General features: G+C 40.5%; 3 protein-coding genes and 2 long non-coding RNA genes across 10 annotated transcripts; 2 read left to right on the forward strand and 3 right to left on the reverse strand.

Moving 5' to 3' along the window:
- Positions 1-321: 321 nt before the first annotated feature.
- Positions 322-1,473, reverse strand: LOC129597120 (uncharacterized). The gene is made up of 2 exons (XM_055494564.1): positions 846-1,473; positions 322-627 (listed from the first exon to the last, which is right to left on the reverse strand). The coding sequence occupies exons 1-2, from the start codon at positions 1,105-1,107 to the stop codon at positions 479-481; spliced, it is 411 nt and encodes a 136-aa protein (XP_055350539.1). The 5' UTR covers positions 1,108-1,473; the 3' UTR covers positions 322-478.
- Positions 1,474-2,980: 1,507 nt separating this feature from the next.
- Positions 2,981-5,514, forward strand: LOC129597079 (glycogenin-1-like; the record flags this gene model as incomplete). Its single annotated transcript, XM_055494515.1, has 6 exons — positions 2,981-3,406; positions 3,647-3,782; positions 4,567-4,741; positions 4,833-4,995; positions 5,086-5,194; positions 5,268-5,514. Coding segments are annotated over exons 1-6 (840 nt in total), but the record flags the coding sequence as incomplete, so codon positions are not given.
- A 16-nt stretch (positions 5,515-5,530) lies between these two features.
- LOC129597125 (uncharacterized) lies at positions 5,531-6,420 on the forward strand. The gene is made up of 2 exons (XR_008691521.1): positions 5,531-5,581; positions 5,970-6,420. It is a non-coding gene; the product is annotated as an uncharacterized LOC129597125 (long non-coding RNA).
- On the reverse strand, positions 5,531-11,051 carry LOC129597124 (uncharacterized). Of its 6 annotated transcripts, none has more exons than XR_008691518.1 (9): positions 10,883-11,051; positions 10,553-10,752; positions 9,392-9,508; positions 9,123-9,175; positions 8,919-8,986; positions 8,320-8,582; positions 6,456-6,603; positions 5,929-6,295; positions 5,531-5,649 (listed from the first exon to the last, which is right to left on the reverse strand). It is a non-coding gene; the product is annotated as an uncharacterized LOC129597124 (long non-coding RNA). The 6 variants fall into 6 exon arrangements; XR_008691517.1 differs by having other exon boundaries at positions 10,845-11,051; XR_008691516.1 differs by having other exon boundaries at positions 5,531-5,660; positions 10,553-11,051.
- Positions 11,052-11,539: 488 nt separating this feature from the next.
- Positions 11,540-12,244, reverse strand: LOC129597080 (uncharacterized). The gene is made up of 2 exons (XM_055494516.1): positions 12,151-12,244; positions 11,540-12,019 (listed from the first exon to the last, which is right to left on the reverse strand). The coding sequence occupies exons 1-2, from the start codon at positions 12,242-12,244 to the stop codon at positions 11,544-11,546; spliced, it is 570 nt and encodes a 189-aa protein (XP_055350491.1). The 3' UTR covers positions 11,540-11,543.
- Positions 12,245-12,329: the final 85 nt, after the last annotated feature.

Consider the following 12,329-nt stretch of genomic DNA (forward strand, 5'->3'; position numbering starts at 1 on the left):
TAAGAGATCAAGGATATTCATAATAAGAAATTCATAATTTTCTAAAATTATTTTTTGTTAAATTTCTTGTAAACAAAATTCACAATAATTACGTCGGAGATATGGTCAATCGGACGATGTGCGTCCATGTCCAGCATGTAGATGACCACCGGTCAGACATACAAAAAAACCCGTATTTTGCCATAAAATACGCGTAAAAAATCCTTTAATTGTTGTTTACATTCTTAGGGATGAACGCAGCTGTCCAGCATGTAGCGCAAGGCCAAGTGACCAGTGGCCAATTTCTTAAACCCAGTTATTGCATGACTGGAAATGCTAAAATAAAGGGAATTAAGCTCAGTTTTATTGTCAGCGAGCATAATTTGTCCATTCTTGCTAGGGGACCACTAACCAAAAAGAGTTTGCACAAGAAAAAATTCGAAAAGTAATGAAGAAAATTGAAAAAAAAATTCCAAAAAATTGGAGAATTTAAAAAAAATTATCCTAAACGCTTCAAAAATTCGCTTCGGTGATCCAGCAGCACGTGCGGTGAAATTTGCTTTTTCAAGTAGTCCCTTCTGTCGCTAGAGATTCCTTGTGTGGGCAATATTTTGAGAGGTGATACAATCATTTGGGCGGCCGGAACGTCTAAAATTAATAAAAAGCACTTAATTAGCAGTCTAAATAACGAAATAGCTAATTTGTCAATAACAGCACACAGAGCTTAAGGTTCTTTGCGTTATAGTATACTGTGTTAGTGGCGTTTCTTATAGGTATCAACAATAATTTTTGCAAAAATTATTTGTTATTATAAGTATATACATCACTCGCTAAATTAAAGTTAATTTCTACGGTGCGGAATGTACCATCTGAGGCCTGTGAAATGGAGGGAGGCTGCACAGCAGCCGGAGGTCCCTGTGTCATGGCTGGGGTTTCCTCCGCAGAGTCGCCTTCATCCAGCTCCAGACTGCTACTCAGGTCCCCGTCAAACAGGTTTGACATGCCATCCGTGTCGCAGATATCAGACACATCCAGATTCGTGCTGCTCTCAGTATAGGGCAAAAGCTCCTCTCGTTCATTCTCCTCGAAAATGTTTTGCAGCAGCTGACGCGCTGTGAATTTGGCCATTTGCCACCAATAATCAAGTAAAAACTAGTAACTAAAAGTGTTAGAACTTGTATAAATAGTATAAACAAATAAAACAAACCATTGCGCATGCAAACAAACGAGCCCTGCCGTCCGCAAAAATTTACAGCAAGTTTATATTCACACTGCTGTTGTTGCGCTGCACAAAGAAAAACAGGGTGATTGCGCAATTTTGGACACTGTACGGCCTACGGTTGACCAAACTGACCACCGACACCACAGGGTGGTAGAGCACTATTTTCTCTATAGTATAGCGTTGAAAAGTCGATTTGGCCCCCCCAGTCCCCCCGGACCATATTTTGCTCTGTACTGTAAAATGTGTTTTGCAGCGATTATGCTGGTTTCTACTTGTGTCGCTATTTATATACTAGTACCTGTAGGTATGGATCCATGTCGAATCATATTAGGTACTTTCAGTTCTGACTGCCTTATGATAATGCAGCCCAACGGCCTGTGCGTCATGCTCCTATGTGTCATTCAGAGATAACGCAAGCGTTGTGCATTGGTTTCTTGCAACAGTCAATGCCCACTTTAAGGCAACACTGCCTAACGGTAAATCTAGTCTCGACTAGATTTTCCGTTGGGCATCGTTGACTTATCCATGCATGTGCGTGTTACATGTTACGGTACACGTTGTACACGGTGAGTGCAATGCAACTGCACTGCATTGCACGTTAATGCTGTTAATACTGTAAGTCTGTACTCTGTACTGTGTTATCGACGCTGTGTAATAACAAATTTAGATTTAACATAATTACGAACGCAGAGGGATGCATATGCTACCGAGATGGCATTCATTACTAATTAGGTGGTAATTTCGCGCAATAATTATTAATTAATTAAACAATATTAAAGCTAACTAGATAGTCCTTCAAGACGGCAGTAATTAGCTTACCGATGTAATGGAGATAATTGGATATACAGTAACATTTTGCGCTCTTTTTTTGCGTGTGCGATGTGAAGATGCATAAAGTACATGCACTCGGTTGTTTATCGACAGGTTGACTTTTAGTGTAAGTTCGGTCATTCACTTATCGCGGCAGTGACAGTTGGTATGTTATCGCATTATTGGGTAGTTTTTTACGCGTCATTTGTTGTTACTCACAGCAGCTTGGCTTTCTGTAAGGCTGACTTGCGATAAGCCAACAGAAATGAATTTGTATATTGTAACTTGTAAGTTTGTAACACAGGATAGGGAAAAACTGAGCTTGTAACTGAGGACAGACAGAACGTTTACTGACAATAGAGAGAAATTTACTGTAAACTCAAGAGAGACAGAAATGCTGTAACTCAGGATGGGCAGAGATGCAGAGGCAGAGGTGGAGCATCTATGTGAACAGTGAAAGAACGCACTGAATGTCATCGTCAGTTGATCCAAAGTTTCAAGCACTAGTTTTTCGTTTACCTTTCCATAAAACTTCCTAACCAACATCTCAGAAGATAGAAAGAAAAATTTGACGCTTTTGATCTCTGATAAGTGTTTTTTTGTGGAACCAAGAAAGTTATGCTTGTTTTGGTTTCTCGTAGACATAGCATAGGGTGCAAGCAACGCCTCCATCGGACGGACCTATGCTAAGTCTACGAAACCAAACAAAACTTTCTTGGTTCTCCATAAAACCTACTTTCAAAATATCAAAAAATTCTAAAATTTTATTCTCTATTCTGAAACATTAACTGGGAAGGTTCGTTAAAGTGACAACGAAAAACTGATGCTGCAAGTTTTGGAGATAGTGGCAGTCGGAATCAGGTACCCAAAGTCGAGTAATACACGTATGCGCGTACGCGAGGTGGTTGCACTTGCCGCAGACTATTTCGCTAAAATAGCCGTCCAGCTTGCACTCAGGCAATCTTCCCAGTAAACAACTCCACAACAGAAGTTTTTTGCAGTTATTATGTAATAAAACCCGTCCTTCGGAACAGTCCCCACGGGGGACGCCCCGCTAGGGTTTCACAGTTGCCTGCACATTTACTTCCCGAGTGAGCAGAACGAGAAACCGTGGTGACCAAGGTTTTAACGCCGCGTGCCGGATAAAATCTATTTTTTGGTTGCTTATCATCAGAAGGCGCAAAAGGTTCTTTAGCAGCGGCAATTTGGAAATATATTGTTGTTTTTGCGGTTCCAGTTAGTTTCGGCCACATTGACAGGCTCTCTTGCACATAGATCCTCGAAAGTCACTGGCAATAGTAGCCGCATTTGATTTGGCATCATTTTGAAATCCATCGTTGACTTTTTCGGTGATATCTCTGGTGACTGTGCAACCTTTTCTCAAAATGAATTCAGGTAAGTTTGTTCTTGCCGCTTTGTAAATTGATTTCGGCACGGAAAGACGCCAACAGGAACAGCCGAGCGCTTGATCCCGCGTTGGTAACGTGGTGGTGCGTTTGCCTCTGTTCCCTGTCGCATGTATTACGGGGCGGTAGTGGGTCGTTCATTGACACAGGGATTCAGTCATTGATCTGCTGTTGTTATGATTCCAGTTCCGGTTAGGGAAAAATCCAGAATTCAATGATTTTTTTGCAGGGCAAGCATTTGTGACTTTGGCTACTAACGACTCGTACGGATTGGGCGCGCTTGTTCTTGGTCATTCTTTGCGCCGTACTGGGACGACTCGAAAATTGGCCATCCTCATTACTCCAGACGTGTCGAACCATATGCGGTAAAATTTTAGAATTATCATTTTTTATAAACGACTATTATTCTAAATTGCCTTTGTCGTTTACGTGCATTGAACTTCGCGATAACATATACGTAAGCAATATACGGATTACGGACCATTAACGGTATGTAGTAACTAGCTGCTTCACTTTCTTGGGTAATTTCCTGTGGTTTAGTCTGTAGAGTCATAGACCATAGTTAATTTTAGTATTCCTAAAGGTTACTGACAAAGTTCGACGTCATCGACGTACTTAACTGAAGTTAGCTCTGGTGAATTTATGCTAGCCAGTATTAAAATTATCAGGATATCAGGGATGTCATTAGCCGCAATATTTCTTTCCAAGATTTCAAATTGTGCTGGTGAAAATTCCGGTTTTAAAATGGTGCAGTAACTGCAGTTCAATGTGGAAATAAAATTTAGTAATTACTTATATGTTGCGGCTTTTTCATGCTGCTTTGCGTAACGGATGTTTTATTATGAAGCCGATGTATTTTAAGAATTTGTACTGGTTTAATCTGCAGATTAGGCGGTGAAGAATTTCATGGTTACGGAATCTTTGTAAACCTGTCAGCGCGACTGTTTATGTGAACATAGTGTTTCGAGGTATATGTAAATGTCAGTGACATAATTTGTTGAGAATTTTGAGAATTTAATATAATTATTACTGTACCAGTGTGTCGTTTTGTCTACGTCGCTTTAATAGTTAATTTAATGGTGAATCGCATTGAAAGTAGATGGCTTCATTGTCAATATCGATCTTGTGCCGCATACAATTCTTTTGCAGGAGTATGTTGCAGAAAGTTTATGACGTAATTCAAGAGGTCAATGTATTGGATTCAAAGGATGCAGCCAACTTGGCGCTGCTGGCTCGGCCGGAACTTGGTATCACTCTGACGAAACTCCATGCCTGGAATCTCACGCAATTTCAGGAAGCAGTATTCCTTGATGCGGACTGTTTGGTGAGCTTGAATTAACCGACTGCTTTAATAATCGAGGGCTTCCAGAAAAGTTGAAAAGAGCAGTGGTGATTAGTATTTTTTTCATTAACAGGTGGTGCAGAATGTGGACGATCTTTTTGACCACGAAGAATTATCCGCCGTGACCGATGTTGGCTGGCCGGATTGTTTTAATACTGGTGTTTTCGTCTTTCGTCCGAACACTAACACCTACACTCAGCTTAATCAGTTCGCATTGGAAAAGGGATCATTTGACGGTAAATTATGTTCTTGCATAAGTAAAAACCCGCTTCCATGTGGTAGTGTTTTTGCGTATCGATTTTGTTTGAAAATGTTGTTTCCAACAGGTGGGGATCAGGGTTTATTGAATCAATTTTTCCCGGACTGGAAACGACTATCTTATGTTTACAACGTGGCGGCCACGGCGATTGACTCGCATTCACCGGCATTTAGACAGTATGTTAAACAATTTTGGCATATTATATAATGTGTATTCGAGACTTACAGCTGATGATAAGCTTTTTGACAGATATGGTGCAAATGTGAAGATTGTCCACTTTCTTGGAAGTACGAAACCATGGCATAGCACAAGCGCAGCAAGCGTGTATTTCTCACCTGCTTTGGGAAATTTCTTGTCGCTGTGGTGGCAAACGTTCAATACGAGCGTCCGTGGTGGTCTGGAATTTGATTGGGTAAGTTTTAATGCAAGTGTTCGGAGCAGACGGACTGTCCAGATTCTGAAGCCGGGATTTATCATAACGGTGATATATGTTTTGTTTTCTGCAGTCCCCTCAGCTGTGTGTCACATCGGTGTGGCTTCGGTTTATCCCGTTGCATCTCACTGTAAGGCATTCTTTTTTTCCGTCTGGTGTTGTAATTATCCAATTTATCTATCCACAATTCTTTGGAATCTAACGGAAGTCTGTTGATAATATTTTAGTTTGAAACAGATGCTTGAACAAACAGATGCTTGAACATTATCTCCAAGTTACAACAATCGTTTCTTAATTTCGCGATAATGCAGTAACTTTTTTTAGTATTTGAGCACTGCAGGTGTGTTGTTCACGTAAAATTAATTTCGTTTCTAACAATCATTGCCGGCTGGTTACTGTTAATTTTGCAGGCAGATGTATGCGTAGCTTACAAGCAAAAAACACAATCGGATTTTTTGTTCTTGCATGATGACTTACAGGTTGTTGCATTTTACATCGCTGCTGTTGTTGCGTTGTAGGTATGAAGAGTGTCAGCAAACGCTTTTTGGAGTTTCTTACGCGGCAGTCTATTCGTGCGGCCCAAGACCGACACCACAGCACCCGTTCAGCTTTTTTGATCGCCATCCTCCTGATGGTCTCGTGCATGCCGAGCAAGGCCAGCGCCGGATTAACTTGTGAAGGATGTATCCGCTTCACGTCAGAGGGGTGTGGGATGGGACGCTGCTGCAGCCTGCACACGTACTGAAGGTGTGCCTCCAAAATACTGTGCTTTGTTCATGTTGACGGGTGGACTTGGTTGTACAGTTGTCGCCGGCGGATGTGTCGTCGTTTGTTCAAGGCCAGACTGACAATGAGCATTGTAATGATTAGAACATGTGAATTTTGACGGCTTTACTATTGCTTGCCTTTCCTCTTTAACATTCTGTGTTTTGTTTGGCTTATTGGAGTTAATTAAATTATAGTCTGAGATGCAGATTCTCGTTCGCGTAGATTCTTAGACTTACCTATGCCACATTGAGATATTAGCTTATACTGTCGTTGACTCAGGTCGGTGTTATTAATATTACGATATTATTATATCGTTCTGGTCTTTCCGTCACTGATGCGAGCTTCCTCGTGCCACCTTTGCTCCAGTGTCCCGTCTTGGCAGTTCTGAAAAACAATGTATTTTAGATTTGTTTACTTAAACATGCCCTGACTCGCATCGCAAAACTATACGTAATACGTAATACTTCAAACAGTGGGATTCATAGTACAGTACAGAAACTTGTCGAAATTTGTTACGTACTTCATGCATGCAAAAACGGTTTACTGCCCCTTCGCATTGTCAAATAAGGATATTTAATTGTTTTTCGATTAGAAAACGCATAAAGTATAACTAATTAGTCAGTGGTTCAGAATCAACTGTAACAAAAGAGGGAAAACACGTCAGTGAATTAGTTTTTACGGTGGTAATGACTACAGCAGAAATGGCAGTCGGATCAAATGCAATTTTAGCTCATGAGTAAAGCCGCTCTTTTGAGCTGTAGACACTTCCTTTTTTGTTGCGGGTGCCGGTTGATAGTGATATCTTGGTACGTCATCGCTCTCGTACGCGTCAACGTTGCCGCTGATAACGGACGGGACAAACGATGTTTTGGGTGGGTAGTATGCTCCTGCCAAACATTCCAAAGGAGGTGCAGATCCGGAAGCGTAATGCGGTCTGTCCTCGTCCATAGCGCTGCGTGGATTCGCGTTAAGGATCTAACGTTAACGGCTTTGGCAAGATAATACCGAGGATCAGTACGTACTGGAATTGTCAGTCACGTAGCCGCCAAATAAAACCGCGATCGCAATGTACATAGAGTTTGCTGACTACAGAAGGATGTAGCTTATATAATATTATGGATACTTGTATTTAAATCGCTTTTAAGTTTATCGCTTTTAAGTTTAGTTTAAGCAAGCTTACTAATGTTTACATCATTACAATATTTGTTTACCGGTAAGGTCACAAACATGGCAGCGTTTTATTACTAGCGCTCGGAGTCATATCGAAAATCGTAACACCTTCAAATTAAAATATGCTAAGTGATACTACGTTAGTGGAATCTGATGACCGAAGACGTTAAATATGTATCACTTTTACACTGCCAATCTTAGCAGGACTTTAACGGTGTTAGCCTGTTTATATGCTCTTGTATGGATGTATCCGAGTTACTGCAATTCGATACCCTACAAATCACTTCCTGCAAACACCTGAAATATTTTAGTCCCTTTTATTGGTAGCCTGATCCAGTATGAGAATGGGAATTCATGACGTTATGGGCGTGTGGCTGGCTTGCTCATGACCAGCGGAAGTCGTGAGTTGCGTTGACTGGAGCTGCACATCCGAAACGCATCTTTTGCACTTCATGGCTTTGAGCCGCATACATCACACAAACCCATTAGAAGAACAAACTAACTACATCTTTAACAATGCATCGCAAAGCTTTCTAACGTGTTTTCGGGCTTACAAGGAGTACTTACTGTTCTGCTGTCGCAAAATCGGCGTTAACGACAGACGAAGCGCATCGACACTCACTAAATACGTTAATATCATGTGATCATGATATAACTTTTAATTATAACCGAATCCGCAGCACTGTAGGGTTATTCGCATTTGGAATTTTACCTTGTCATATTAAATATTCTAATTTTAACGCTAGCATTATTAGCCCACGTAACGCATCATATCTCGGATACATAGAGACAATACAGCCATACGATTCCTTGGAGCTAAAGTACTCTTTGGATGTACTTATGTTTAATAAATAAATTGAACATAGCAGTCAAGTGCATGGTTACAGTCGTGTGCTGCTGCGCAGTACATCCATGTTACTGCGATCTTACCGGTTAATGCTACTGTTTCCAGAAACTGTCCCCAACCGGACACATTTTTCGTACTATAGACGTGTCGGCCGTGATCGCTTCGGCTTCCAATTAAATCAGGCCCGCTCCTGGTGCAATCCGTGTCAACGTTCTCCCCAGAAACCTCATTGCCGGTGTGTTAAATCTGCTGGCTACGGCCAAACCGGGACTTAAGAGTATTACACCGTCAAAGAGATTCGGATTCTGGGATTCTGAATCGCTGTGCCGACTGCTATCACTCCACCCTACAAGGAAGAGTTGAATAAGCATTGCTTTCTGTTTTTCAACACATTAATTAGTGAATTATAAATATACTTGTCTAATGATACAAGGTACATACGTCCCTGATATGTAGTAAAGGATTTAAACAGGGCGAATTACTTAATGAAACAGGATACTCCAAACAATGTTTACTACTTCGTAGAAGCGCTCAAAATTGAATTATGTAATAATTTTAACGTGTGTCGAATACCTTATAGCTATAATTGCCTTGAATAATGTAAATGCAATACAAATACAGAGTACATATGTATGTTTTGGGTCAGTGCATCGAATACTATGCTTTGCTAATCAAAAATTACCATGGAATGGCCAACGATAGGAATGTCCTTCAATTTGGCTTTCACGGAAGCTGCATGGCATTCGACGTCTTTGACATAATGCAAAGAATAACAATAATATATACAATAAAGTTCTAAAATTTCTGATACCGGAAACCCCCACACAGCAGGACATAAAAGATCGAATTAACATTAACCAGACGTTGTGTTTAATGCAGCTCTCACCTGGCTCACGTTGTCGATTTGTGCTCGTTCTCCTCCACTTCTTCCAAAACCGACTGAAAAAGTTTTATCACGAAATGAAGAAATATGAACCAATAGAATGTGACAAGCGCAGCACCCTAAGAAGTTTGTCTATCCCTAATAAGGGTACAATTATCCAGAGAACCAAAATATTGCAAATATAAAAGTTTCAGAATTAAAATTATTCGAATAAATTAATGGATTCGATAGAACTGTACAGAAACAAGGTGTATAAGGAAGACATGGTTTACCATGGTCGTGTCCAAACGCAAGAAAATTAGCGTCCAGAAGCCGCTTGACTAGCCGGTCATAGGTCACCAAATACAGGTCTGTACTCCCCAAATCCATGGCTAATGAATACCATAGCTCTGTAACAGAAAGACAAATCGAGATGTAAAAATTAAACAAAACTGCAATGTAATATGAAAACTTGATTTGCACCTTTGTAGTAACAACTGTGTATACCACGTCTTAATTAACAGCACCGATGTCAAAAAAATGCCCAGATTAAGGAGTACCTCAACGATAACGAGACTTGTACTGGTAGTACTTATGCTACAGTTATTCCGATAAAAGTGTCATCATCCATCGACGGGATGCCGCTTCAGTGACTTTCATCGATAAATATTGAACTTGCGTCATAAATCGAGCTAGGACTAGGTCACATATAGGATGAACCGAATAACCACACATTTTTGATGCAGCATCGTCGTATTATATTTTCTGCCTTTAATTGGCTAAAACACGCTGCATGTTTAAAAAAATTAAGTGCGTGTACGTGTTAAGTACTTTCAACAGAATGATCACGAGAACCTCGTCTGGATCGAAAAGAGAAAAGCCTATGTGAAACTTTTGTGATGGTGGCCGTTCTAGGATAGCATAACACAAAACAGCGCGCCGTAAATTACAGGTACAGCTACGAGTACCCCAGTAAAACAACTTGCAAAAAAAACGTTAGTTAAACGTTACGAGACGGCTAAAATTGACACACATCCGTTCACCTAACGGTAGTTACACGTTAAACTAACGTTTTTCCTACAAGCTGTTTTACTCGGGGTACGCAAGGTTGCTTCATTCTAACTAAACATAAAATCCATCATCATAAATTACGGTATCGTTATTACTATAAATTAAAAGTTAAACAAATCCAACATGAAGTAGAGACACTGCACCGCCGAAATAGATCAACATTTGTTTCCAGTACTTTCAAATGCATATTTCTGCAAAGGCGACAACGCGGACTTTCCAGCGTTTTTTTGCAGTTAAGTTAATTTCCCGCATCTTTCGAACCTGCCACACAATAATTTACCAGTAAATAGCAGATAAGTGCTGCAATCTGCAAATATTCGTTCATTTTCACAAACTCGAATTTAACCTAATAAATGTTAATTACAGGTATTTACCAAACGTACCTAGGAAGCTGCTCTTTGTTTGGATACCAATAGGAACAGAATAGCTCGTGTCCTGTGCAGCTTCTGATTTTCGCTTCCCTCGTAACATTGGCGCACATTTTGGCTGGAAAACTGCGCAAGTTTGGCGAAAAATTCTGTTTTTTTTTATCTAAGTCAAAACTTCCGCCAAGCGGGGGTTGATTCACATCGTTTAGCACATTCTGTAAAAATAATTACCCTGTATTCATCCACCCACGGAGGGTATACAAATGTATACTACCGCTGCAGTGAAAAATTGCTGCAATAGTCTAACCTCGTTGGTAATGCGTCACTACAAAATTTACGGTTAACCTGTGATTGAAGGGTTCCACATGAGATTCAGTGCTGCAGAATGAGCAAATGCGCTCTTGGTCGAGTACGCGGATGTGCAACTTCGTCAGCCGGCATGCGTTTGTCTTTTCCATTTGTCGCAAATATTAGAACGCAATCACTTTATATCACCGTTTCAGCCATGTACACATGAATCAATCCAATTTATTGGTGACACATATCACGGTTTATGTTTACACAGTAAAGCCGCACTTTATAAAGTTGCATTCTATCGTGTACTTATGTACAGTATAACTGCCAATAGGCAAATATGAACATTTTAAAGTGAATGAGTGTACGACGCAACACGCGAGTACCGCCCCACTGGAAATCCCAGGTAAGATTATTACATTTTATGCGTTTTTGTATGAACTCGTATCTATAAAGAATAAAGGTAATCTCTTTTAATCCTTTAAACGACACCGTTTACCGAATGCAAAACGGTAATTTAAAAGCTATAAATTTAAATAACACAGTAGTAGTACTAGGGTAGTATTACTTGTATATATGCCAGTACAGTCAGTGTGTAGAACCACAACCGCCCGCAATAAACACATTAAATTTATGCATTAATTGACAAAAAAAGCTCGAAAACCTGCGACAAAACTTTGCACATTAAACTGACCTTTGCCACTTCTGTAGCCTACATTACACCGCAGCATTCGTCAAAACAATCGTCGCACACTTGACGTATTTGGTTGCAATAATTTTGGCAACCACACAGCTTGCAGTTGCTGGATGCATATAAATCCGGATCGCTAAGAGTTGCGTCACATACTCGGCGAACTTTCCGCTGTACTTCGGAAAGCCGCTCGTAGTACTGTAGTGTTTTCTTCTCCGGTTTCAAAAGCTTGAAAATATCGTCCAGTAGAATAAGGTTGTAGCCATAGCGGTTAAGCGCCGCTATAACATCCTCAGTGGTTTCCGTTAGATCAATAAGGTTATCGTGTAACAACCGTTGCAGAATGTCGTCCGCGTTGTCCAGCGATGTCCACTGCGAAGCACGTTGCACTATCGAGCTCCAAAACGCCGCTCGACATAACGAGTCACTGTTACTGACTAGGTGCAAACGTTCCGTTGCCTCCAAATGCATGAGAAAGAACGTTTCCAGATTTACATCTATATATAACACAAGAAAAATAATGTATTTGCGATTACGGCTATTTTTGCGGTATTTTTCCAAGAATAACTGTACAACGTCAAATACCATACCAGCGAGCATGCAGTACTATGCTTACTGGTCATTTTACCTGACGCTCGTGCAACTTTGCTCAGGTCTTTTTTGCAGCATGTTTCTTTGTCACGAAGTTGCTGGAGAATTTCCTGCGCTGAATGATTACTCATGATTCCATTTTTTGCGTAATGAGTAATATTAAAAATTTCCCGGCAAATTTCCCAATCGGGCCGTACTTGTGCGTAATCGGCCGTT

Source organism: Paramacrobiotus metropolitanus, unplaced genomic scaffold, assembly GCF_019649055.1.
Source record: "Paramacrobiotus metropolitanus isolate TYO unplaced genomic scaffold, Prichtersi_v1.0 Parri_scaffold0000100, whole genome shotgun sequence".
Taxonomy (NCBI): domain Eukaryota; kingdom Metazoa; phylum Tardigrada; class Eutardigrada; order Parachela; family Macrobiotidae; genus Paramacrobiotus; species Paramacrobiotus metropolitanus.

Coding starts and splice junctions, on each gene's coding strand:
- LOC129597120 (XM_055494564.1), bottom strand. CDS start 1,107: ATGGCCAAATTCACAGCGCGTCAGCTGCTGCAAAACATTTTCGAGGAG. Junction 628..845: donor CATTTCACAGGCCTCAGATG/GTACATTCCGCA, acceptor TATTAATTTTAG/ACGTTCCGGCCGCCCAAATG.
- LOC129597080 (XM_055494516.1), bottom strand. CDS start 12,244: ATGAGTAATCATTCAGCGCAGGAAATTCTCCAGCAACTTCGTGACAAA. Junction 12,020..12,150: donor CAAAGTTGCACGAGCGTCAG/GTAAAATGACCA, acceptor TGTTATATATAG/ATGTAAATCTGGAAACGTTC.